Source organism: Amphiura filiformis, chromosome 11, assembly GCF_039555335.1.
Source record: "Amphiura filiformis chromosome 11, Afil_fr2py, whole genome shotgun sequence".
In the NCBI taxonomy this organism is placed as follows: Eukaryota; Metazoa; Echinodermata; class Ophiuroidea; order Amphilepidida; family Amphiuridae; genus Amphiura; species Amphiura filiformis.
In genome coordinates, this window is record NC_092638.1 from 65,525,343 (window position 1) to 65,552,908 (window position 27,566).

Consider the following 27,566-nt stretch of genomic DNA (forward strand, 5'->3'; position numbering starts at 1 on the left):
CACATCTGGATAACAGAGAGATCCGTATAAAACAGGTCCGGATAAGAGAGGTTGAACTGTACTTGGTAAATTAACTATTTAAATATTTTTTCCTATTTTGTCGAGCTACCCACTATGAAGTCATCATATACTCTATTGTTATTATATTGTGTAAATGATTTGATAGTAAAAAATAAAACTGATAACTTAATTTTGCCCAAATAGCACTCGAGTCCTTTCACTTGGTCTTCAGTTTATATAACGGTACAAGATTATAACATCATACACATGATTTCACACCACCAAATAGTATATATGGTTGTGCGCCCTTGAATTTCACTTCTCAGAAAAACCCATTGATTCTGAATTTAAGCATTAAAATGAGCAGAAATTTGCATAATTTTAGCCAAATTTGGATTGGTCATGATTAGTAATATTAATTCCTGCAAGTGTACCACAGATGGGAGAGATCGAATAACTTTTAATGATTTTAAGCAGCCTTTTCTTTACAGAAACACCGGCATGGTTTTGCCTGAAAAATAGGAAATTCCCAGACATCGTAGACTTTGAGAAAAAAAAAAAAAAAATAATGACGGTCAACCTATATTTTTTCCCAGCCAGAGGGATCAGGCAAGGGCTGATTTCAACCATCATAGCTGTCGCTAAAACTGAGTCGCTCCTGTGAAGAAAAAATGACGTTTTCTTAAGGCAAATTTATCACATATCTCTATGGGACTCTGATTTGGTGGTGTGAGATCACATAATGGTTTGATTATTTAACTACAATATTTCATACTATAATTATATGTAAAAGAGAGAGAGAGAGTATTATATACTACTATCAAAAAGTATCAAAAAGTTTGAAAGCTGTATCAAAAAGTTTGAAAAATGCCAATAGGTAAAAAAAGTATGAGGTATTTGGTCAAAATGATATTGATAGCATTGATAACATCTTGTCCTCCCACAATTGTAAAATCACTGGTGTGTGACCATTAATAAGGACTAAAGGGCCAGTCGTAAAAAATAATGACGGTCAACCTATATTTTTTCCCAGCCAGAGGGATCAGGCAAGGGCTGATTTCAACCATCATAGCTGTCGCTTAAAACTGAGTCGAAAAAAAAAAAAAAAAATGACGTTTTCTTAAGGCAAATTTATCACATATCTCTATGGGACTCTGATTTGGTGGTGTGAGATCACATAATGGTTTGATTATTTAACTACAATATTTCATACTATAATTATATGTAAAAGAGAGAGAGAGAGTATTATATACTACTATCAAAAAGTATCAAAAAGTTTGAAAGCTGTATCAAAAAGTTTGAAAAATGCCAATAGGTAAAAAAAAAGTATGAGGTATTTGGTCAAAATGATATTGATAGCATTGATAACATCTTGTCCTCCCACAATTGTAAAATCACTGGTGTGTGACCATTAATAAGGACTAAAGTGGCTATGTTTGTGAGCCGAGTAAAAATGCAGTTGCTCAACATCAATTTAAATCAACAACGCAACATTATAATCACATATATATTTGACCGCTTTACAGTAATTGACATTTGTAGTCTTCCACATGGCCACCTGTACATGGTCACTGTTCCTCTGTTTGCAGATATCAGCTCTCCTCAACATGGCATTCACACCAGGGCTGTCCTGCTGGAAGATATCAATTTGTGCAATTATGTGTCTCTACTCTCTAGAGTTCATCAAGGTGTGCAGGAGGACTTTTGATTTCAGATAGCCCCAAAAGATGAAATCCAGAAGTGCAAGATCAGGAGATCTTGGGCCATTCCACTTGGTGCTTCAAAGATTGCCAAACAATTCTGCAAGGCATTCTGTCAATTACTGTAAAGAAAATGCTCACAAAAATAGCCACTAAACCATTTTGACCAAATACCTCATTCTTTTTAAACTAGTGGCATTTTTCAAACTGTATACTTTATTTTGATACACCTTGTATATTACCCAGCAAACAACAGTTTCAAAAACATTTGCAAAAGGTTGCCAGAAAATGTTTGAATGTCAGGTTTTATAAAGGGTGTATGAAGGGTATAAAACGTTTTAAAGAAATTTAGAAGCATCACTGCAAAACTTTCGAACATGGTGTTATTCAAGTGTTGGTGAAATGTTTAACAAAAACTATTTTCAACAACATTAGTTTATCAACATTTTTAAAATGTTGTTGTGTGTTTTCATATAAAACGTTTTAACTCTACATTCTAATGTTACTCAAATGTTTTAACCCAAACCAAAATAAATAATCATTTAAAACGTTTTAAGATCATTGTTGTGTTTGCTTGGTATATTTATATTAGACAAAATAAAAATGTATGAACAATGCTGAATAAAAAAGTATCCACCCAAATACATAAAAAATAAACTGCTTAATGATTTCCTTTTAAAGAGATGTTTTGACTATTTAAAAAAATACTATTTTTACTGAATCTAAAATATCACAAATCAGATTTGTGAATACTTGTACACAGTATAGGTGTACTTCTGGCTACACGTAATTGATGATCTTATGAACAGGGCCGTTGCTAGAGGGGGTATGGGGTGTGACACCCCCAATACACAATGTCTGCAGAGTCATGTAAAAGATTAATGTGTATAATGTGTTATGAAATTGTGCTGTTGTTACATAATAGGTCTATTGTTAATGTTATAGTAGTTACTAATTTAAAAAGATTGCTACCCCCCACCCCCACCCCCACTTTTTGGATTCTTGAGCGCCGTCCTGGCTAAAAAAAAATCGGGTCTACAATTCACAAAATATTTCCGTCGGCAAAACATGCTATACAGCCCACGAATCATTGTTCTAGCGACGCACATCAACACTGTGGGTTTCTTCCTTTTTGCCAATTTTTTCATATAACAAATATCTTATGACAATTTGATTGACTTCTACTTTAAAGCTATTTCTACATTATTTCTATTTTTTTTAATTTGTTGCATTTTCGCAGGGATCACTGCTGGTGCCTTTATATTTTCCATGCATTTTTCATCATCAGATCGAAATAAGCATCATCATCGACACTGGCACTCACGCCTGCATAGTAATTGACAAACTCTTCATGTGTGACCTGCAAAACAATGAGAAATTAGTGAAAAGAAACTCAAAATAAATAAATAAAACAAAGCAACCAAAACATGATAAAAATACTCTTTCTTACCCATCTACATATAGTTCACCGTGCATGATCAACAACAGTGAAGGCACAATAATTGTGCCCATCCACCACAAACTGGTCGTAAAGTCAGCATTTTCCATTTTGAGATACAATCAAAAACAGTATATGGATTTCTATGTAAAATATATTAGGAATTTGATCTTTGATGAACCATAACTTCACTTCCAGATGTCCGATGAAGCTGGTTGAGGTGTCATTTTAAAGCTGAAAGTGCACTCTTTCAAAATTTGCAATAAAAAGAAAATGACCTAGGACCGACTTTACTACCACTTCGTGGTGGATGGTCACAATTATGCTCCTATGTATTTAGAAATTTGACCCCTGTTCATTGATGACCTTTTCCTGCCAGTTTGATATTCCCCAGGATGTGAATCCCTCGCTGGTAGGAGTGCAGCTTTATCCTCAACAGTGGTAAAAAAACACCCAAGATTTTTAGCCTGGCTGGTCCACTATCTTTGGCTCTCACTAAAAGACACTCTAATCTGGAAAAATACATCTTACCTAAGGGGATTGACAAGTCAAGGTCATTCAAAGCTATTCAGCTAAGGTATTACAACAATTGAGATGATATAGGGCCATCCCCCTTTAAACCCCCCCCCCCCCTTTAAACCTAGGTATTTCACTGGTCAGTTTGTCACAGTCATCATTGTGGTTGGAACACATGAAATAGGTAAAGGTTTTAGCATAACAAAGAGGAAGCTCCGAAATCTCAGTGTGAAAGCTACGGAGCGTAAACTGTCTCATTTGCACAACAAGGAACAACTTTAATAAAAGCTAACTCCTATATCAATTTAGTTGATACCTGGTTATAAATAAATTTATAATAAAATTTCGGAATTTATATAGCGCTTTTTCCAGAGGATTCAAAGCGCTGTCTCATGGATTCTGAAATGTTAAATTTAGTACTCACTCTCAGGCTATCCAAAAATTCTGTGACATCAATAGATCCATTGCCATCTTTGTCAAATGCCTGAAACATACCCTTGGCTTCCTCTGGACTAACTTCAACTCCGTAATCATGGAGACCTTTCTTGAATTCTTCAAAATCTAACTTCTTGTTGCTATCATTGTCCATCAGGCGGATGTTCTGAAAATTTATAAAGCAATGAAATTACCTGTTGATATTTTGCATTGGTTCTAGCTACGGTTTAATTTTTCTTTATTAGTAGCGATTGTTGCCCAGACATTGGAATGAACATGCCGTGATTGACGCTGGACGGGCTATAGGAGTTGCAGGGATAAGTGATCTGGGCGTGCTTGTTGCAGGATGGTGAGCCTGTGTACCTTGTGTCTATCACCCAGTGAGGTCCAATTCAGTGATTTCAACATTGGTGACAGTTCCTGGAGACTGTAACATACATATAGTCATTGAAAACAAAGCATGCTGATCTTTTCTGAACCATTTCAATCTTGTTGGAATTAACTTTGGTGTACATTTCCAAGTCCAAATTTGTCAACACTCGCCACACACATATTTACCATGTGACACTTATAGCACAAGCCAGCTTTCTTCTTGCAACACTAACTGTGCAAGTCAGCATTCGCCTTACAACACTAACCATGCAAGCCAGCGTTAAGGGTGACACATATCATAATTTACCTTTTCTTGTGCAATTTCTGTAATTGTACTTTTAGTACATGATTTGTCAATTTGTGGTACATGCACTTGCAGGATTTGAATTACTAATCATGACCAAACCAAATTTAGCCAAAATTATAGGCTAAACTGCTCATGAAATACCCAATCAATGTACGAGTGCCTTAATCTTACCTTGAAAGACCTTTAATTCCGCTTGCCCCTCGTTTCAGACATTGCTGTCTCAGTTTCTCGATAAGTTCAGTCCCAGACATGGTGTTGTGTTCAACCACTAAATGTAAAAAAGACAACTATAGTGAATAAATGAGATGAATGGATTATATATAATTCACTTTGTCTTACATTGAATGAGCAGTAATTTGTACTTCATTCATATTTTCGAAACTCATAAAAATATAAAAAAACAATAATATTTAAAAAAATTTTAAAGGCGAATGCAATATTTGACGATCATAGAACAACTGTTACTTTAATGCAATGTGTGTGCAGAGAGCAGTCGATGTGACACCTGTGCCAATACCGTGATATTAGCAGTCATAAAAAATCAATTATCTCAGGAACTTGAAGTCTCTATTGAAACTAACCGGAAATTATAATTATAAATTATAACAATTATTAAAAAAAAATTGTGAAAGTGTACCACCACTTTGTTCTGTGCATGGAGTGGTAATACTTACCTGAACATTGACAGATGTGGCTAGGTATGGAATAATTGTTTTTAAGGACAGGCAAAAATTAAAGTCTTGTGTTGCCCTTAAAGGTAAAATGGAGTGGAATTAGTCTCCAAAGCAGCCAGTTTGATTCCGCTCGACCCTCCACACAAACAGTCCGCCAATGATAAGAATGATTTCTTTTTGATTGGCTAACACTTTTCCCATGACGTGCTGTTCGCCATCTGGTTATTCAGCCAGGAGTTCAACCCACTGGCAATCAGGTTCCCGGATGTCCTGTTTCTATGTTACATTGTAATAGACTTTGCATTGTCGCCCTCTTAGCCATGCAACTAGAAACGGCGTATATGTGGTGGACGAGAAACAGTACAGGCCCGTACGCAGGATTTCATTTGGGGGATGCTGATTTTGAAAAAGTGGACTTTTTTTTTTTCCAAGGAGAGGGTGATTTTGTGTCAAGCTTGTGGACTTTCTTCCCAAAATTTGGATCTTTTTTGTTCAAAAAAGCATTAAAAACCTGATTTTTGCTCGTTACGCTCACAAATTCTGAAATTTTGGGTCTTTTTTGTATACCCCCGTACCCCCTGTGTACGGGCCTGATATAATAGGTCTATATAGCTGTCACTAAATGATTTTATGTAAAACTGTCCCACAGATCTATGCATGTTTATTTTTTTGTTTTTTTAATGGAGATATTCAATTTATATTCCATGAAGTGAAAACATTGTCAGGTATTGAAAACCAATAATCAGAGGCAACAGGTATATGGATATACAAGTGAAAAATATACTTACCTTTTTTCTCAAGAAGTGTCAAGTCCGGTGCAACAAATTATTTTTATGCAGAAAGTGTGTGTGAATTAGGCGTACATGTATAGGGACAACAGAGCTCAACAGGTTGAAGTTTGTTGTTGCGTTGTCTCTAAAACATGAATCGCTCAGCTCTGCAAAGTGATGCTTCACTGATTTCTGCGCAATAACAAGCAAAGCCAACAAAACAATTCATGTGCTCTGCATGCTAGCCATAGGCTTCGACATAAAAATTGAGAATTTTTTTTTTTTTTTCAAAATATTTAGAGCTCTCTCAAGAACCACTGAACCAATACTGGGCTTGTTTGTACTAATTTTGATTCATTTTTCATACTGATTCCAAATATGGTCATGAAAATAATTTACATTTCTGAAATTTAGAAATTTTCAAAACAAAATTTGAAACTTGTCGTCTGCAATCAACATCCGCGTGGAAAGGGTTAAAACTTGTGTGTATTTGGGCTCATATAGGTGACAATAGTCAAGGTTGTTTCATTTTCATTTTCATTCAGTTGGCAAAAATATTGTCAAATTCTTATTTATATATACAAAACAAAATTACAACCTATGGAGCCTAAATAATAGGCTACACATAAATCATACATAACTCTCAAACACAAAATCAGAATCAACTGAAATTTTGGAAATAAGCTTTTTACCGCTACAGTTCGTCTCACACACATAACAAACACACTACGATCAAATAGGTTGATGACAACATTTGATTGAATGGACTGCACTGCGCCATGATTGTGGTGTAGGACACTGGTTCAAATCCTTTGTTTGGAGCCAATCAATAATTTCACGCACAACCTCTATTGTGTAAATGACCCAGCCCCCCAACTCAACACAAAAGTTGGCAACCTTGAGAGTTACCAAATCTTTTAAACACCCCCTTTTGCAATGATTTTTCATCAAATTTACCCCCTTTTTCATACAAAATCGAGGACAAAATTAGGCCAAAAACAACCCCTTTTTTGTGGTTTTCAATGACTAGCATTTCCAACACCCATTTTAAATGACTAGAAGGCTACACATAAATCATACATAACTCTCAAACACAAAATCAGAATCAACTGAAATTTTGGAAATAAGCTTTTTACCGCTACAGTTCGTCTCACACACATAACAAACACACTACGATCAAATAGGTTGATGACAACATTTGATTGAATGGACTGCACTGCGCCATGATTGTGGTGTAGGACACTGGTTCAAATCCTTTGTTTGGAGCCAATCAATAATTTCACGCACAACCTCTATTGTGTAAATGACCCAGCCCCCAACTCAACACAAAAGTTGGCAACCTTGAGAGTTACCAAATCTTTTAAACACCCCTTTTGCAATGATTTTTCATCAAATTTACCCCTTTTTCATACAAAATCGAGGACAAAATTAGGCCAAAAACAACCCCTTTTTTGTGGTTTTCAATGACTAGCATTTCCAACACCCATTTTAAATGACTAGAATTTCAAACACCCCTTTTTCAATGACACTAGATATTGCCAAAAAATACTAGATTTTCTCAAATACCCCTTTTATCCCAATTTCGCGGACAGTGCAAATTAAATCCCCTATTTTGCTGATTTCACAGTCAAATTTTGCAGACAGTCCAACTTAAATACCCCCTAATTTGCCAATTTCGCGGTCCTTGCTACTGGTAAAAAAATTACCCCTTTTCCGCGCTTTTTGGTAACTCTCATGGTTGCCAATTTTGGGTTGAGTTGGGGGGCCAGGGTAAATGATTTGATAGTAACAAATAAACTGAAACTGATAACTCAATTTTGTTCTTCAGTTATATAACAGTGCAAGATTTTACAAGTACAAGTTTTATTAAATACATAAAATGGTTTGATTATTTGACTATGATATTTTAAACTAAAATTATACATAATTATTGCTGAACCATGGAATGGTATCAGCCTATATTAGCCCCTTCGGACACGAAGGAAGATGGCTTGATCAAAAAAATATTTTTTATGCTTATTATAACTATTTTGGAGAGTAATTTGTGAAAAACTAAAAAAAAATAATTACCTCAATTATGCAAAAGCAAATTAGGCCCTGTGTACAATTGTACACATTGTGACTAAGTGACGACGCGTTTACAATGATTTTTGCTGAACCATGAAATGGTATCAAAAATATCAAAAATAGTGTTCCATGTGTTCTACAGGTCTTACACTAACCCCCTGACTAGAATTTAGCTTGTCCACAATGTTATTTCATATAAAAATAAAAAGGGAAAGTACCAGTCTTTTGGCAACGTGCTGTAGTGGGTGATGCCTTCTTAGACTGTGAAAAGTAACATTCAGCTAGGCGAGGGCGCTCTGCACTGAATGCACAATTGTGCACATGGTGTTTCTTTGCAGTAATAGGCTTCCCCTGGCATACAGGGCGCAATATAAGTTCACGTGTACAATTGTACACAGTATGTACGAAGGGGTTAGTGAATGTTACTAGCTTACTAACTGACTAACCATTTGGTCTGAAATGGACATATCTCAAAATGCCATGAAGGTGTAACCCCCCGAGTGGTGTCAAATGAAAGAGGAAGGAGTAAAGAATATAATAAAAATATTTCCTAACGTCAAAGGTCATCCAAGGGGTCACAGGGGTCAAAAAAAGGTCATTTTAACCGAAAATGCTCCAATTGAGCTGAAATTTAAATGCAAAGATCCTTATGACATTCTAAACATGTTTAGAATATTTTAATATTCAGTTAAAGGTCCGTAACCCGATCGACAGCATCATCCCCCCGATTTTTTTCATTGTTGATGAGGTTTTGGTATCACATAATAGATACTATTGTTCTCATTACTATCCTGAAATTTGACGCTCCAAGTCGATGTATTTCCGGAGAAATCATGAAACACCACGGTTTTTACAGGCTACCAGTTGTTCGCATTTTACACGACACGGGAGTTTTGGGTAGTCATAGAATGAAATCGGAATAGATTCGGAAGACTTCACCCCAGTACCAAATACGAAAACAAAAATACATCAAATAGGCCCCCTAATGTCAAACTATAGATGGCGCTATAATGATATAAAACAAAAATAAAGAAATACATAAGAGGCGAAATAAATAAGGAAACATGACCTATATTGTCAAGCATGATACGGGGAATATAAAATATAAAAAAAATTATGAGAGCTCCTCCCCCCCATTAAAAAATTAGTTAAAAAATAAAACAAAGAAAAATCATAAATATGTGAAAATGTGCATCATATAGCTAAAAATAAAGAAATAATTAAGTGAAGTAAATACAACATGGGCTATCTTGTCAAGAATGATACTGAGCGCAGTGATATGTAATGTTTTTCTGCCTCCGCAGGAGGTAGTATGCTTTGAAATTTACACCTAAAATGCCGCACATTGCGCGGCATGTAGGCCGATTGTACAAATTTATATTCTGACAAGTACTCTAATTTCCGCCCAATATCGAGAGCCCAATATATATCCCCCACCTCTTTGCGCCATACATAAATTCGCTATCGCCATTTCCGAATGTTCAAAAAGGTAATCACGCTTCCTCAGCATGTGCAATAAATTAGCATTAAAATTAATCTTATTCTATAGGGATTCTAGAAACGCTTAGCACGTGGCGCCAATGGCGTGGGTCTATCAAGTTAATGAATTATGCATTAGAATATTTTCAAACTCATACGTTGTATAATTGAAGACCGAATTAAAAAAGACTAGCTTGCGTATGCCGTCCTGTAAACCAGACCAAAAATGCCATACTGCGCAGGTCAGCAACCAATCACGGCGCGCCTTTGTCATGACGCCAGACGCAAACTAGTCTTTTTTTAATTCGGTCTTTAATTATAGGTTGTAGCATCAGCGCTCATCAGCAGCCACACCACCTCAATGCCTTCGGTGTGATCAGCAGCTTTATCGTTGAAGACAAGTTGGAAAATCGTTATGCTGTGGCAATGGGAATACACCTCAAACAAGGTTTAATTTCATGATTACATGAAACCTGATTATTAATGCAAAAACTTTGGCTGGAGAAGTTGAAGCTGACGTTCATGGCGACACTTTGGATGTGATAATTTGACATCATGGATTGTTTTGTGCAAAATTGAGGTATTTTTGTGCCACGGCGAGTCAGCAGACCGACTGGCATGCATGCAAGGCTCGACTAGGCCACAATCATGATCCGATGCATTTGAACTGCAATGTATGGTATGATATCGCCTAGCCGCGCCTATGGCGGCTTCATTGCTGCCCGGCATTGCTGTTCAAATACATGTACTAAAGTATTGCAATTTTATTTGCGTTGATATAATTCGAATAATTCGTTTTAAAGTATTTGCTTCCCCAATTCCCATGCGTGGTTGTGTTTTATGTTCTACTGAGTACTGTTGCAATATTTTTGCATGCATACCCATGACCGCTTTCAAGACTTTGACTGAGAAATTTGCTTTTTGTTTGTTAAGATAAAATAAAAATAAAATGCAAGAATCATCTTTCCCCACACAATACTTCTTACAAACAAGGTGTTGATATTGGCCCTTTCGATGCAAGACAAAGCACAAATGAAGGAAACAAAACAAAACAATAATGTTTTTGATTTTTATTCAATTACACATACAAAAGAGTAATGACCTATAAAAAGACCCCCTAAATATAATAATATTAATATTATTTTAGTCCTGAATACAAAATATAATAAACAAGCATTAAAAAAATCTGAAACGTTACAATCGTAATTTTCAGTCAAAAAATCCACTAGAAATGACTCTTGATACAACTTAGGCATATATGCATTTAAAAACAGAAACGGCTTCCTGCATCTGGAACTCTTCATATCTGAAAGTTTGAAGGTCTTATTTCATACATCAGAATTATCTGCAAGATTGCAAGATGGCTTTAGGTGACCGTGGCCCTATTGGCTAATGCACAAATTTAGATTTTCTTTCTATATAAATAATACTATAGTATGTTAAAGCTTATGCCCTGTAGATTACATTCGGTTCTTGAGATATGGCCTGTCAAAATGGTGCGAACCCAAAACAAAAAATTGGCAACAACTTTCTTTTTATTTTCTATATTTTGACAAGTCCAGTTGCCAGATGATTTTCTAATTACATGTATGAATTATGCAAAGTAAAGATTTCAGATACAATTAAAAGAGCTATAGTAGGCCTACTGAGGCATGGTACATGGGTAGAACACACACAGTAGACCTACTACAAAATTACGGTTAGAAAGTTTTGGTAATTTCAATTTGCATAATTAATTTGGGCCACTTATTAGAAAAGTTGATTAGGGCCCTAATTAATTATGCAAATGGAAATTTGCATGGAAAAAGGCATTCATGGGTTTTATATCTTATTTTGTAGCCGATCTGAACATTCTACTTTGTACAATTCTTGCATATATAATTAGAAAATAAGGCCTACCTGACATCATTGCACATCAAAAATAAAAGAAATTTGTTGCCAACTTCTTGGTTTCGCGCCATTTTGACAGGCCATATATTTTGGTAACCGAATATCCGATTAAAATAAAATTTTCAGTCTTGTAATCAGGAGAGAATGGACTCACATATTTCAATCAGACAAAAATCTATATCCAATAGCGTGACCTTAAAGCTAGCATTATAAGTGTCTCCTTAACTAATAACAAAAGGTGCCCACTGGTATCTTGGAGGCATTGTCTTTTTTAAAGACATTTCTTGTTTAAGATTAATCAGTATGAATAGAGGGTATAAAAGTGTAGGGGCGAGCTGGTTTTCAGTGCCAAGGCGAACACTTCCTGTTTCCACCGGGACATGCGCTCGGCCGTTGTTTCGGGATGCCTGACCAGAATGCAATTCACGCGTACCAGTGTATTGGCTTGCTAATATGCGAATTATTCACATTTATGCTGAAATTGTTCCCGTTTTCTCACATAGATTGATAAAGGGGACAATATTTGACATTGTATGTAAGTTTGAAGAGAATCCATATCCTAAACCGATTGGGTTACCCCCCTTTAAGGTCATAAAGGGGTCAAAGGTCAAGTTTTCAAAAATGCTCCAATTGAGCTGATATTTAAATGCAATGATCTTTATGATATTCTAAACATGTTTAAAATATTTTAAAATTCATTTAAGATCATTAAGGGGTCAATAAAGGGGTCAAAGGTCAAGTTTACCAAATGGTCCAATTGAGCTGAAATTTAAATGCAATCAATAATCCTTATGACATTCTAAACATGTTTAAAATATTTTAAAATTCATTTAAGGTCATTACGGGGTCATAAAGGGGTCAAAGGTCAAGTTTTCAAAATGCTCCAATTGAGCTAAAATTTAAATGCAATGATCCTTATGAACACAATATACTGCCGAAGCCCATGGTTCAGCTATGGTGCAGTAACCACTCTAGTATATATCTATATATGTGACCAGCTCCAACAAAACCCGGAACAAGTCTCCAGACATATTTTTGAGTTACAGGCCTTTAAAGATGACATTTCCATTAAAAAATGAAATTTTGGAATTCTTTATTTCATGGTATTTGAATATGGGATTAATTAGACTTTCAAATCCTTGAAAGTACTTATTAAAAAGGGGTTTATTTAATCAATGAATAACAGTTCAACTATGATAATCCCTATTCAATCCTGTGTAAGGCATGAAACTAATTGGCCCATTACTCAGAATAGCAATTTGGCAAAAATGTCAAGGTATCATTTACAAAATTATCCATATCTTGAAAAGTATTAATTAATGCTATTTATATAATTTTGGTATCATTTAAAAGCTTACTGTCTAGTGCTTACATTTTTATTCAAATCATGAAATGTCAAAAATGTGACTGTTCCTGGTTTTGACAGAGCGGGTCACATATATAACAATAACAGTACAAGATAGTTTTATAAAATACACATAATGATTTGATTATTTGATTATGATATTTTATACTATAATTATACATAATTATATGTATAGATATATATAACAGTACAAGATAGTTCTATAAAATACACATAATGATTTGATTATTTGATTATGATATTTTATACTATAATTATACATAATTATATAGATATATATAACAGTACAAGGTAGTTTATAAAATACACATAATGATTTGATTATTTGACTACATGATATTTTATACTATAATTATACATCATATATATATATATATATATATTTATAGAGAGAGAGAGACAGAGAGAGTCCTACTATATATACCCAGCAAACACAATATTTTCAAAAACATTCGCAAAAGCCAGAAAATGTTAAATGTCAGGTTATATTTAGGGTGTATAAATGATACGAAACATTTTAATAAAATTCAAAAGCATTGCTGCAAAACATAAAAAATGTTATTTTAAAAGTGTTGACGAAATGTTTAGCAAAAACAAAATTCAATAACATTGGTTTGTCAACATTTTTAAAATGTAGTTGTTGTGTGTTTTCATACAAAACGTTTTAACTCAACATTTTAATGTTACTGACGTTTTCAACCAAAAACAAAAATCGTTTAAAATGTTCTAAAATCATTTTTGTGTTTGCTTGGTATATTTAAGTTAGACACAGCCTAAACAGTGCTGATTAAAAAGTATCCACCCAAATGCATTAAAAATAAAACTGCTTAATGATTTCTTTTAAGGGTAGACGCGGTATTGTTGGTCGGAGAAGGCAAAATATCGATTTTCATTATCTTAATCAATATATTATTGAATGATAACACTTTGATGTTTTGCTCAAGTTCATTCTACAAATCATATACTTAGAAAACTTGCTTGATTTATTGTTGTTAATGAGTTATGTACGTTTTACAAAAGTGTTGTTATTTCAGCCCTCTTTACAACATAACTCAAGAACCACAGGACTACAAAAGTATGTGATATTTAAATTCTTCAACACGCTCGCTATGAATTGATCAATCCAATTTTTGCCAAAGCTCACCACCATTCGCAAGATGTTGTGCACTACCAAATCGCAAATTAGTTACATTGCTAACCTTAAAGAAATGTGTGACTATCTAAAATGTCATCAAAATAAGATTTGTGTTACTTTAAAGAGAATACCGTATTTCGTCAAATAAACGCCCCCGGGGGCGTAACATTTTCCCAAAGGGGGCGTTTATTCAAGGTCAATTTTAGAACGATAATTCCCGTTAAAATCATTAGGTTAACTAAAAACACACGCTAAAATGACGAACTATGAACTAGAAACACTGACTTCTGGTTCACTTCCGGGTTTCTGATCAGATTTTCGCCAATTATTGACGCTTATTATCGACCATGTGCTTAACTTGGTAAGCTTACTACACAAGATAGCATGGAAATATCGGCATTTTTGAAACATCTTGGTTGAAAAAGTGGTGGGGGAGCGTTTATTTGAGGGGGGCGACTATTTGACGAAATACGGTATGTGTACTTCTAGCTACATATAATTGATAGAGCTTCTTATATCAACACAGTAGTTTTCTTCCTTTTTGCCAATTTTTTCATATGGCAAAATTATCTAATGACAATTTTATTGTCTTATTAAAGCTATTGCTACTTTTTTTTTTTCAAATTTGTTGCTCTTTCGCAGGGACCACTGTAGGTGCCTTTAGATTTTCCATGCATTTCTTATCATTTGAATGAAATAAGCATCATCGGCAATATTGCTACTAACGCCTTCATAGTGAGTGACAAACTCTTCATGTGTGATCTGCAAAACAATAGGAAATAAGTGAAAAGAAACTCAAAACAAGACAAAAATAAACTAGAGTCAATTTACGCACAGTGCTTGACCCTTTCCCAGGCCATTGTACAGCTACAGTTTGCATAACATAGATTGGCAGACAGCCAAATCCGTATTTGTGACACGATCAAGGGAAATGAGTCGGATGTCGCTAATATTGATTTTGAGATACTGGCAAAGAAGGTGTTAAAATTCTTTTGTTTTCAGTGATTGATAAATTGATTAAGCTCTATATATGTCGTCTTTAGAAACATTATGTAAAACTCAATTTCAACCAGGGTCGACATGCGACTCATTCCTCTTGATCATATCACATTTGTCTTTTGGTAAATTCATGTTAATGCTCTGCGTGCTAGCCATGCGCTTCAACGAAAGAAATATTTTCTCAAAATATCAAGAGCTATCGAAACAACTACTGAATCAATACTAGGCTTGTTTGTACTCATTTTAATGCATTTTTCATGCTGATTCCAATTATGGTCATGAAAATTTACATTTTTGAAATTTTTGAATTTTTAAAAAATTTTTGAAACATGTCGTCTGCAGTCGACACCCGCGTGAAGAGAGTTAAGCATGAATTAATTTTGAATTAGCAACTCTAGATGGCAGTATATCAATTCTTAAAGGTGATCAGCGTGATAATTAAATAAGTATTAAGCAAAAGAGGGCAGTATATAGTGTTTAAATAGCTAATGGTGCAGCACTGTACAATCGACGATGAACATTGTTAAAAAATTGATATGCTGCCCTCTAGAGGTAAAGCGTTAATCCCTTGTTCGCTATTTAAAAATAATTCTGCTTAACATTAATTTACCAACAGATGAATACGAATTTGGCTATCTGCTAAACTCATAACAATATGTGTGGGTATTAGTCCTCAGTAGGACCACTTACCTCTATACATGGATAGCGGGTGGCGACGGCAAAAGTGAAACCACTGGCCACCATATTGGAAAGGGAATAAAAGAAATTTCACCTCACTGATGAGTAGTAAAAAAAAATCCCCACCCAACTCTGTATAAAGGTATACATTAAAATTGAAATTAAAATTAAAATTGAAGAAAAAAATTTGCTTCCGAAGGCGGCGTAAAATATAAATTAGTTCAAATCGCCATATTGGTCAGGTCAAAAAGCCATAGTCAGTGACTATCCTATTACGTGCGAGCTCGCTATCCATGTATAGAGGTCAGTGCCACCCACAAATCTATGCTTTGTCAACTCGGCAGATGACAAAGCGTCACATTTAATACTTTTTTCTTACTAGGGTAATTTTCGTTCTGGATGGAAGGAGTAGCATTTATACTGATAATCACAGAAAATCACATTTTCGACCACAATGACCATGGACGAAAGAGATAACAGACCGCGTATCAACAGTCAAAGTCCCCGTGCATTGAATTCTCACATATTCATGATGGCCGATCATTCGATTGTGCCATGTCTAACAATCACGCCAGCAATCGATCTTTGCGTGTTTACGCGGAAGACTGTAAAAATATGCGGTATGTGCATTAAGGCCGGTGTCAACAGGTCCTCTGTCAGAATCCTATCAACAAAGTGAATTATGTCAACATATCGACAGAACTTCGTCCATGGCGAGATAGTGCTAAGGCAATGGCCCAGTAAAACTTTGTCAGGCAAGCTCATTTTCACTCAAAATATTGGCCATTTCCAATGTATTTTCAAGAAAATGCAATGCCAAATCTTATCTTTTACCTACTATTTTCGCAAATTGTTCATGTTATTTGCCTTCAGGGGTCATACTTTTGGCAGTATTTTGCCTTGTTTTCCAGTGTAAATTGTACACTTTATCGCTACATGCTTGATATGAAGATGGCCATCTTGGAAATTTGCTGAAATTCTGTCGGTCCGTGCCACATCACTTCCGGTTGATGATGCGACTCACATTTGAGTGAAAACAAGTCCTTGCTTTGGTTCGATTTTTTGTTGATGATTTCTGTCATTTGTGTTTTGTATATTTCGATCGCAAATAGTCAGTGGAATCAAACAAGTTTCTAAGTTTTCAGAGTGGAAGTTACTTACTTGATTTATCGTTTTATAACCGACAATTAAATTCCATGGTCGAGTGTTGGTTTTTCCGAAATTGACGATATTGTCACTCCAGTCTGGCGTGACAACATCGATAGTCTCCTTCACAGCCGGTTTCTGTCGTTGATTACAAACCTTGAGCCACGTGAAGCTTGGGCCCAAGACTATAAGCTGGACCGACAGAATTGCTGACGGTGTTTCTAGATATTTTTAGGTTAACATTTTCAAAATATTCCTAAAATCATGAAAAACAAAAGTCCTGGTATTTTTTCGGAACCCAAATGTATGTCGACACACTGTCGACGTCAAGATACGAAATATGCTGACATGTCAACATCAAAAAACGGTGCCGATCCCGGCCCTAATGTGCATAGCAGGTTTGCCTGTCACATTTCATGGAGCAATCGGCCCTCATTATCAGGCGATGATGAGACTTTGACTGCTTGAACACGGTCTGTTATCTCTTTCGTCCATGATAATGACCTTTGACCACGAGTTGGTCATGTGATATTTGTGCCACTAGCCATTTGTCCTTGTGACCTAAACTGTGATTATCATGTAGTTTGATATTCCCCATGATGTGAAGCATCTCTGGCAGGAATGCAGCTTTGTCCTCCCCTAGCATGTCCGCTATTTTTGGCTCCCAATTTTAAAAGGGAATTCTTCTTCTTATACATGTATACACAACATACACCAAAGTGCAGTTGTACATGGTATAGGTTGCAGAATTGTACAGATAAAAAAGTCTGCCAGGGATTGCTATGTGGACGCTTCTGCAATGACCCCTGAGGTATGCGCATCTAACCATGGTGGGGTGACCAGCACGTAAATATACCTTCATTTCGCGCTGCACGGCAGGTAGTACCGGGTTTCATTGTACCAGTAGCAAGAACATATACTGGACCAATATACAAGTTCTTGGCCTGCGCTGACTACTAAAAAATTAAAATTAAAGGGATTGAAATACCAGCATAAAATGAAATAGGTGGAGAGTGAGGGTCAAGGTCATTCTACCAAGTTAGAATTGGCACAGGATGAAATCGGGCCATCCTCCTTTAAACCCAGATATTTATAAGTATGTTACCTGTCCATCTGGATCGTTTGGTGAATCAAATTTTTTCAAGTATTCTTCAAACACTTGTTGTTCAGTCCATGACCCATCTTGATATTTCTTGTGTTCCCTGGGATTATACACTCCTCGTAGGTCTTCTACAGTGACAACGCCATCGCCAGTCTTGTCAAATTTCTTAAATGCTTTGTCGATGATATCCTTTCGTGATTGACCCATTGATGGCTGAAAATATATAGAAACACACATGCACTAATTAATCTGCTCATTAACCCTAACCCGCCTGAATACTACAAAATACTACTTGATATATGCGCTGTTCGTGCATGCATCCCACGTGGTGTGATGACGCAATCGCCCTAAGTGATATAGGCACGGTTTCGCTGGCCAGCGAAGCCCAAGACCTGTGGCAAAGTGTCGCCGACCGAGTGCTTGGCATGCGAGGGGTCTCGGGTTCGAATCCCACCCAGAGCAAACAACTTCTTTCCTTCTTTTCTCTCTTTATTCTTTCCTTCTTTCCCTTCCCGTCTTGAAAAGCCCTTAGAGGGTTAGTTAAGTTGGCAATGGAAATCAGTCACTAATTGCCAGTATGGTGGTAAGTTCATTTTTGTTTATTATTTTTCCATTGATCATTTATAACCATAATTGTTTATAACTGTTTAGCCATGTAAAAGCAACATATTTAGGGTTAATTTGCAATTTTAAAGCTACAAATGTATGTAAAACAAGAGCTGTCCTAGGCCATTTACAATGTATAAAACCCATGAGCTTAAGGTTGGTCTGAACCCTGGAATTATGAAAACTTTGGCCTCATAACTGCTAAATTATTAGTCTAAAGAATATAAAAGTATACATTTTAGAATGGAAATGACGTGATGAATTCATCTGTGAGGTCCAATTTGGGTAAAATGCTCATTTTGGAGAAAATCCAAAAAAAGCGGGTTTTTTTGGCCCAAATTTTTTTAGTAACGTAACAAAAAATTGTTTGGCCAAAAAATTTTTTTATTCATTTTTAAAAACTAGATAAAAATATCTAGGACCGTTTTTTCATTTTTTGAATTTTGACCAACTTCACCAAAAATATTTGAAATTTGGGCAAAATCAGGCTTTTTTATGATATTGTTGACAATTTTGCATTTTTTGGCCATTTTTGGTGCAAATTTCTCAAAGTTGGTCAACATTCAAAAAAATAAAAAAACGGTCCCTAGATATTTTTATCTAGTTTTTAAAAATTAATTAAAAAATTTTTTGGGCCAAACAATTTTTTCGTTACGCTGTAACTAAAATTTGGGCCAAAAACCCGCTTTTTTGGGATTTTCTCCAATAATGAGCATTTTGGCCCATGAATTCAGCAAGTCATTTCCAGTCTAAAAATGTATACTTTTATATTCTTTAAACTAATAATTTAGCCGGTTATGAAGCCCGAAAGTTTCCATAATTCCAGGGTTAAGACCACCCTTAAGGGGGGCTTTTCTTTTAAAAGTGGAGCTTCAGATGCTTTACTTGAGAAACCCTGGTCTTTCTGATGTGCCTATGCTGATTCTGAAATGTTAAACTTAGTACTTACCCTTAAACTTGTCAAAAATTCATCAAAGTCAATAGCGCCACTGCCATCCTTGTCAATTGCCGCAAACATACCCTGAGCTTCTTCTGGACTAACTTCAACTCCCGTATCATGAAGACCTTTCCTGAATTCAGGAAAATCTAACTTCCTATTATCGTCATCGTCCATAATTCGAAATGTTCTGAAAATTTATAAATAAATATTTAAAAATAAATTAAGATAATCCACAATACACCTGTGGAAGATTAGGGAGTATGTTTTTTTTTAAATTGGTCAGAGTTAATCATTTTACTCCCCCTTGATTATGGCTTTAACTATATCTTCTAAAAAAAAAAAAAGATTGTACATTAAGGCTTTAAATCTTTTTTTTTTTTTTTATGACTACACCAATGGTCCCTTATAAAGTTACAGCATGAAATACCCAATCAATGTAATGTGCAATAACCCAACAAGAGCTCACTAAGGCGACGAAAAAAGAAAACCCTGTTCTACGTGCCCGACCGACCCAGATTTTGAACAAAAACATTTTCCTGTACAAATGAATGCCGACCCAAATTTCGGAAATTTCAGGAACAATTTTTTTTTTTTGTATTTTCTTAAATTGCAAATTATTTACAGATTTTGTTTATTTTTGGGTCATTTCCAAAAAAAAACAAAAAAACACAGCCCGACCGACCGACCCTACTTGAAAGGTCCGTCCGCCCGTAGAACAGGGTTTCTTTTTTTCGTCGCCTAAAGCTCACTATTATAACCACTGCTTGTACATGCATTCATGTGGTGCAATCATGTTATGTATACCCAGGGAATCACCGGCCTGTAACCCCCGTGGCTACAGGCCGGTGATCTTCTGTGTGGCGTGCAAGGGGTCCGAGGTTCGAATCTCGGGTGTACCAAGTGATTTTTTTGTTCATCTTCCCTCCTTTTTTGTTTCTTCTTTAAATTCGATAGCAAAAAAAAGTTGAGTTCAGTCGAATTCAGGTCTAAACAGGTACAGTCGTTGTTCAAGTATGACTGAAGTCAAGTGCAAAAGTTGTTGTTCAATGCTCCTGAGGTTCATTAAGTCGAATTCAATTCGACCTTGTCGTGGTTGAAGTGCAACTTTTCCTGGTCTAAACAGTCAGTTGAATTGAATTTGACTTTTTCATGCGAGTCGCTGACCTGGCGAGGTGAATTTCCGGTTTGGGCGCAATTTGTTTGGGCGCATAGTGTAAACACCCAGTAAAATCACAAACATGAATTAGTAATTTATGCTAATCCTCTGTCTTAATTGAATTTGATGTCGAGTTTGAATTCGACATTTCTCTAGTCTAAACGCAGTCTTACTTAAGACTTCAATAGCGAGGTAACCGCCGGGGGTCAGCAATCAGACTCAAGGTTTATACACTTATATTGATACGCATTGGTCATGTGTCCAGAAAATATGCCCGTGAAAATATACCCATTAATGTTTACTGGTTAGGGTTAATCTTACCTTCCAAGACCTTTAATTCCACCTGACCCACGTGTCAGACCTAGCTGTCTCAGTTTCTCAATAAGTTCAGCCTCAGACATCAGTGTTTTTTGACAGAGGGTGAACTGTATAAGTAGCAAAAGCACCAATCCAATTTCAACTAAAATGTAAAAAAAGACAACTAAGTGAATAAATGAAATGAATGAATTGTATAATTCACTTCTTATTTTTGAGTGAGTAATTTGAACTTTATTCATATTTTTGAAACTCACAAAAAAAAGTAACAATTCAAAATAATTGAAGAAAAATGTGATGTTTGATGATCATAGAAGAGGGTGAAGGGGGGTAGTAGAACGTCCAGCCAAACTGATTAAGGTCCAAAGCGGTATTTTGTCTAGTAAAAGAGTATAATGTACCCGTATAGGTTATATAAAGTAAAAAACTCTATTTCGATTCATTAGTACAAAGCAGTAATATGGATGGATGTGCTTGAAGATTCGGTCATACTGTTCTCCTTTATGTGTCGTATACATGCAGAAGTTTTAAATGTTAATTTCATAGAAATTAAAGAAAACTTGTAGTTGTCATCCTTATTGGGTCTTGGTTCTGATGCTGCATTCTTGCTCTCAAGCTCAAGCTCGCCACCATCTCGCCCAAACTCAATTTCTAGTGAGCGATTTTCCACTCGCCATAGACACTAAATATCGCTTGCTGTGAATTGCCCAAAATTGAATCCAATTTACGGCATTTACTGCTATGCTGGGGCAGGCTCGCCCATATAGTGGGGTAAGTTCACCCTAATCAAGAAAAAGGTTAAAATATTGCATAACAATAACATATTCAGTGCAAACATTTAGCAAGAGTATACAGGGCATTCGTTCTCTTCTGGTTAGTTACTAAATATATTGAAGGGGTCAGGGTACAATGTAGGGGTCCAAAGTGAGCTAAAACGTATTTGTTTTCATCTTATGGATTATGGATTAGGACATAAACGGTAGTATAAGTAATACTGATGGTAGGAGTAAAACAAGTTATGTGAGGTATTGAAAACCAATAATCAGAAGCCAGATTATTATATATATACAAGTGAAAAATACTAACCTTTTTTCTGAAACATTGTCAAGCCTGGTGCGACAAATTATCTGTTTGCAGAAAGTGTGTGTGAATTACATGTACGGTATAGTGACAACAGAGCTGAACAGGTTGAAGTTTGTGCATCATCACTAAAACATGAATTGAATCGCTCAGCTGTGCAAAGTGATGCTTTACTGATCTGCGCAATAACAAGCAAAGCTAACAAAACAATTTATGCTCTGCGTGCTAGCCACAGGCTTCGACATAAAAATCCAAAGTTTTGAGATTTTTTTTCAAAATATCTAGAGCTCTCTCAAGAACCACTGAACCAATACTAGGCTTATTTGTACTCATTTTGATGCATTTTTCATACTAATTCCAAATATGGTCATGAAAATTTACATTTCTGAATTTTTAAAACAAAATTTGAAACTTGTCATCTGCAAATCAACCCCCGCTTGGAGAAGGTTAACAAATGTAAATGTGGGCTCATATATAGGTTACACTGTAGTCAAGGGTGTGATTTTCATTCAGTGTAATTAATGCGCTTATTCAAATTTATTGGGCAATATCAAAGACCCTAGATACAAAAGTTCCCATTGTGCAATGTGCATATCATCATTAAAAGTGCACAATGGGCTATTCCATTTAAAATCCACACTACCCCTGTGGAAGATTTTGGAAATATCTTCTAAAGGGGGAGTACGTTTTTCAAATGTAATTTGTCATAGGGTTAATCACTTTGAAACCCACTCCCCATGTATAACTTTAATGAGTATTTCAAACAAGGCAGCAGCATTGGACTGTGCTATAACTGCTGAAGCACTTCAGGGAGGAGGGGATAGCATGATTGATATTATTCTCGAATTCTGCATGGAAGTATTCTTAACGCTGACACTGCCATATGTCATTGGGTCACAAATGTCATCATTCCTCTACCAAAGAAAGGCGACCTCTCTCTCATGATAAACTACCATGGTATTTCGCTTATGTCCATTGCCGCAAAAATGTACAACAAGATCCTTTTGAACAGGATTTTGACTTCACATTGATCCTTTACTGAGAAGCAACCAGGCTGACTTTAGATCAGGTCGCAGCTGTGCTCAGCAAATACAAATTTTGAGGAGGATCTAGGCTTCAAGGAGTACCAACTTCCCTTGACAGTCACTTTTGTGGACTTCAAAAAAGCCTTTGACTCCATCAACAGGTCTGTCATGTTTTCAGTGCTGCGGCATTATGGAATACCAAAGGTTATGGTAAATGCCATCCAGGTACTCTACAAGGACTCCAATAGTGCCATTATGGTAGATGGAAGTATCTCAGATCCTTTCCAAGTAACAACTGGAGTGCTTCAAGGTAATGTGTTAGCACCTTTCCTGTTCATTATCCTGAAAGATTACCTTCTGAAGAAATCAACTTCTGGAATTGACGCTGGAATTGTTACCTACCCACGTCGGTATAGCAGGTATCCTGCTAGGATGCTGAATGACCTGGATTTTGCTGATGATATTGCCCTGTTGGAATCTTCCACCGCCCGGGCCCAGTTGCAGCTTACTAGGACTGCAACTGCAGCAGCATATCTAGGCCTTGTCATCAGCGCACCTAAGACAGAATATATGACTGCAAACTGTAACGCCCAACCAGCACTTGAAGTCTATGGTAGTACCATCAACCATGTCACAGACTTCAAGTACTTAGGTTCCAAGATGGGCTCTAGTGCTGGAGACCTACAAAGAAGAAAAGCACTAGCCTGGGCAGCTTTATGGAAACTAGAACGCCTTTGGAGAAGCCCATCCCTGCCAATTGAAACAAAAATTAGGCTGTTCGAGACAATATGTGTTACTGTCTTTCTGTACAGTCATGGGTAATCACCAAGGATATGGAAAACAAGATCAATGCCTTTGCAACATCTTGCTACATGCAGAGTCATGTTAAACATCAAGCGTGTGGATCAGATTCCAAATGAAACCATCTACAACCTGACCAACACCACTCCACTGGTTGCCAGAGTCAAGATTCATCAACCCAAAATTTCTCGGCCATATACTGCATCTTGAAGACGATGAGCCTGTGAAAGAATATGCCCTTTATATTCCACCACATGGGAAGAGGAAACCGGGACCGCCGCGCACACTGTACTCCTGGGAGATACTGAAGGGATGCTGCAGCCAAACAAAATGCTTGTAGTCACCTGCTCTGCAGCTGACTGATGATGATTTCAAATGGAAGTTACCCAAATGTCTATTCTATTTGAAACTCATACTCCCTCTGTGGAAGACTTTAGCTAAATCTTCCACAGGGGTAGTGTGGATTTTATAGCCTAATATCTAATTGATAGATTTTATTGCCTAATATCACATGATATTCTTGTCACATGATATTCTTGCACTAACATACTTTTTGTCTTGTATCATTTTCACAGGCACCTTAAGAGCCCAGTCACCATCTCACCCATCTAATACATACACCTTCAGTCTACCAGATATCTATCAAGAGCAGTTCAATCTAAGATCCAGACAAGGGGAGGATGATGCCGTAGACCTGATTGCACGATGGCAGTTTGATTATGAGAGTGATTCAACACATGATGTAGTCGTAGAAGCAGTCAGCGAGAATGAAACCGCAGTGCAACATTTTACTGTAACTGTAAGTATGAAAATTATCATACCATCAGGCTATTCCAGTTGGGCTCTTCCACTTGAAATCTACACACCCCCTGTAAAACATGACCTTAATCTTCCCCACAGGGAGTGTGAATTTCACATAGAGTTACCTGAATAAGTGACTCCATTTGAAATCTACACCCCCTGTGTGAGAGATTAAGGTCCATCTGATATCAAATAATTTTGATTTTCTGAAATTTGTGATATAATACAAATTTAATGGCAAATAATTTCAAATTTATATTTTTGATATTTAATAACAGCCCTCAGGAAAAACTGACCATCTTTTTGGAGAAAAACTGTATATCGATTTTTAATAATTTGCCACAAAATTTGTATTATATCGCAAATTTTAAAAAAAAAATCAAAATTATTTGATATCAGAAGGACATTACTCGTATTCAGAATGCAATATGATATGTCTGATCACAGATCCTAGAAAGAAATTCTCCAGGATCTGTAGTCTGATATACTCTCATGTCCAGGGACAGGCGATTTGCGCGGAACTTGATTTGCACTGAAAAAAAAGTTCCGCGCAATTTGCTATTTTTTTCCGCGCAAATCGCCTGTCCCTGCTCATGTCCCTTAAAAAATACTGTGCCACCATTTACTATCCGAGCCCTGAAGTGCATTATTATTTAAGCAAGCAAAACAGGGAATTTATTTTGCAGTGTTTTTAAACAATTTCATGTGCTAATATTTTGTTTTTGGTGTCATACTCAAGGTAATGAATGTGAACGAGCCAGCAAAAAACATCACTTTGACGGCCATAACTGTACCAGAGAATAAGGTGGGAGTGTTGGCAGGTGTTATCAGTGCTATTGATCCAGAGGCAGATGATATGGACTTTGACATTATCAGTGATCCTGCAAATGCTTTTCAGGTAAAGAAAACTTCATACTGAACAAATTTTTATCTTTACCCAGAGCAGCCAGCGCACATAAACGTTGAAAAAAAAAGAAGAAGAAAACAGTGCATCTGGGTGGATTTAATTCCGGCCAGATGCCCTGGGTTTTTTTTTCAACGTTTATGTGCGGTGGCTGCTCTGGTTAAAGATTAAAATTTGTTCATCCAATACGCTGGCGAAGTTACGTAATAATCGTATTAACTACCATAACAATAGGTGAAAACAATTTTTGAATATACAGCGCTGCACTGATACGTTTATGCGGTACCTCTGCATTGAACCATATCATGCTGATCACTTGCACCTGTAAGATTAGTATCTTTGAAAATAACCAGTAATGTATTCAATTTATGATTGAAATAACTTCGCCAGCATATCAACCCATGGGAGAACTAAGTATATAATTTTCAAAAGTCATAATTTAAGATACACGTTATTAGTGATTTGCTACATCAGAAAATCTAACAATCTGATTTTGGCATATTGTGAAGGATGTAAATGTGTTAACAATTGATGAGATTGAAAGCATCGGCCCTAAATTAGGGTAAATTTGCCTTTTGTAGTCAATTTTGGAGGAATACGGACACTTGTAATTAATTACACACATTTGAATGGGGCTTCACATTTTGTATAGTGCTGTTGTTTGCTTCCTTCTTACCAATTTTTCAAATAAAAAAGTTCATAATGGGTTTTTTTTTTCGAATTGTCCTTCACTTTTAAGCTGTTCTTAGAACTCTTTTTTGTTGTTGAAGAAATGGAGCTCTGCCAGTTTGTCTGAGCTCCATTTCTTCATTTAATATATATATTTCTCAGGCCACAGCAAATAGGCTGCCCTCTCTATTTATAACTCTTTATTTTTTTATACTATCCCAAGGATCACTGCTAGGGCCTTTAACTTTATCCGAAGATTATAAAATTGATGTAATAGCTATATAGCTCTATATTCAAAAGAGTTGGCTCTGATTTAGATTTTCAGCAGTGAAATTGCAGACTTGATGCCCTGGAGACAAGAAAGAGTTACAGTTGAAATCCATACACCCCCCCCCCTCCGGAAGACATGATCTTCCCCACAATTGTGAAATGTGTAGCTCCATTTGAAATCTACACTTCCTGTGTGCAGACACGAGAATTTTTAGGTTCAAACCTGAATTCAGACTTTTTCGTTGTCTAAATTTCTGCACTTCCTTTTAATCTTAGCCTATTTTTGGCATTTTTAGCTCAATTTCACACACTTTTTCAGGCTTTTTTTCAAACACTTCAGGTTTTTTCATGCCTGTGTGGGATATTATGGTATTGTCTTTCATAAGGGAAAGGGATGTATGGATTTGAAATCTACTTCGCATGACTTGTATTATTTGAAGTTTAGGTTTCACTGCATTAAGTTATTTATAATTTCCACAAAAATATTTCAATTCTTTCAATATTTAAAACACTTTCTTTTTGTTCAGCTTACTCAATTCGACATTTCCAATGCCAGAAAACTCATAACTACTCGAGAGCTTAACTACGAAACAGAACCAAGGCTGACTATCACAATCGGTGTAACAGACACAATGGGCTCAGCTCAATCCATTACCAGAACATTTGAAATCACGGTAGCCAATGTCAATGAAGCACCCAGCAGAATTCAACCAATCAGGTTTGAAGTGGAGGAGAATACTGTTGCCATGACAACCATTGGTAGTTTGAGTGTTACCGATGTGGATGATGCGCATACTCCTCAGAAATTTGACTGTCAGATGAAGGATGACGGAGGAGGAATGTTTACGATGTTTGGAACAGATGTGAAGGTAAAGAAAGAAATTTCCTACATCAAACATCAATGCACCAGAGTCTACGCCTTACC

At 36.1% G+C, this 27,566-nt stretch overlaps 2 protein-coding genes across 2 annotated transcripts in view; one reads left to right on the top strand and one right to left on the bottom strand.

The window, feature by feature from the left end:
* Nucleotides 1–27,566, top strand: part of LOC140163870 (uncharacterized) — a 63,721-nt gene that overhangs the window by 15,462 nt on the left and 20,693 nt on the right. The window contains exons 3-5 of the mRNA XM_072187184.1: nt 24,573–24,796; nt 25,538–25,696; nt 27,169–27,510. Of these exons, the coding sequence (XP_072043285.1) occupies nt 24,573–24,796; nt 25,538–25,696; nt 27,169–27,510 (725 nt within the window). The remainder of the gene's footprint in view (nt 1–24,572; nt 24,797–25,537; nt 25,697–27,168; nt 27,511–27,566) is intronic.
* On the bottom strand, nt 13,399–22,292 carry LOC140165163 (calcyphosin-like protein). The gene is made up of 5 exons (XM_072188605.1): nt 22,178–22,292; nt 21,098–21,236; nt 19,630–19,807; nt 18,078–18,287; nt 13,399–14,911 (listed from the first exon to the last, which is right to left on the bottom strand). Exons 1-5 carry the CDS (start codon nt 22,191–22,193, stop codon nt 14,810–14,812), a joined length of 645 nt encoding a protein of 214 aa, XP_072044706.1. The 5' UTR covers nt 22,194–22,292; the 3' UTR covers nt 13,399–14,809.

Bases quoted from the DNA above. Each gene is read 5' to 3' on its own strand.
- LOC140165163 (XM_072188605.1), bottom strand. The intron at 19,808-21,097 runs GTAAGATTAACC...ATAAATTTTCAG, and splicing joins GGAATTAAAGGTCTTGGAAG to AACATTTCGAATTATGGACG. The intron at 14,912-18,077 runs GTAACATACTTA...ATTGTTTTGCAG, and splicing joins CAAACGATCCAGATGGACAG to ATCACACATGAAGAGTTTGT.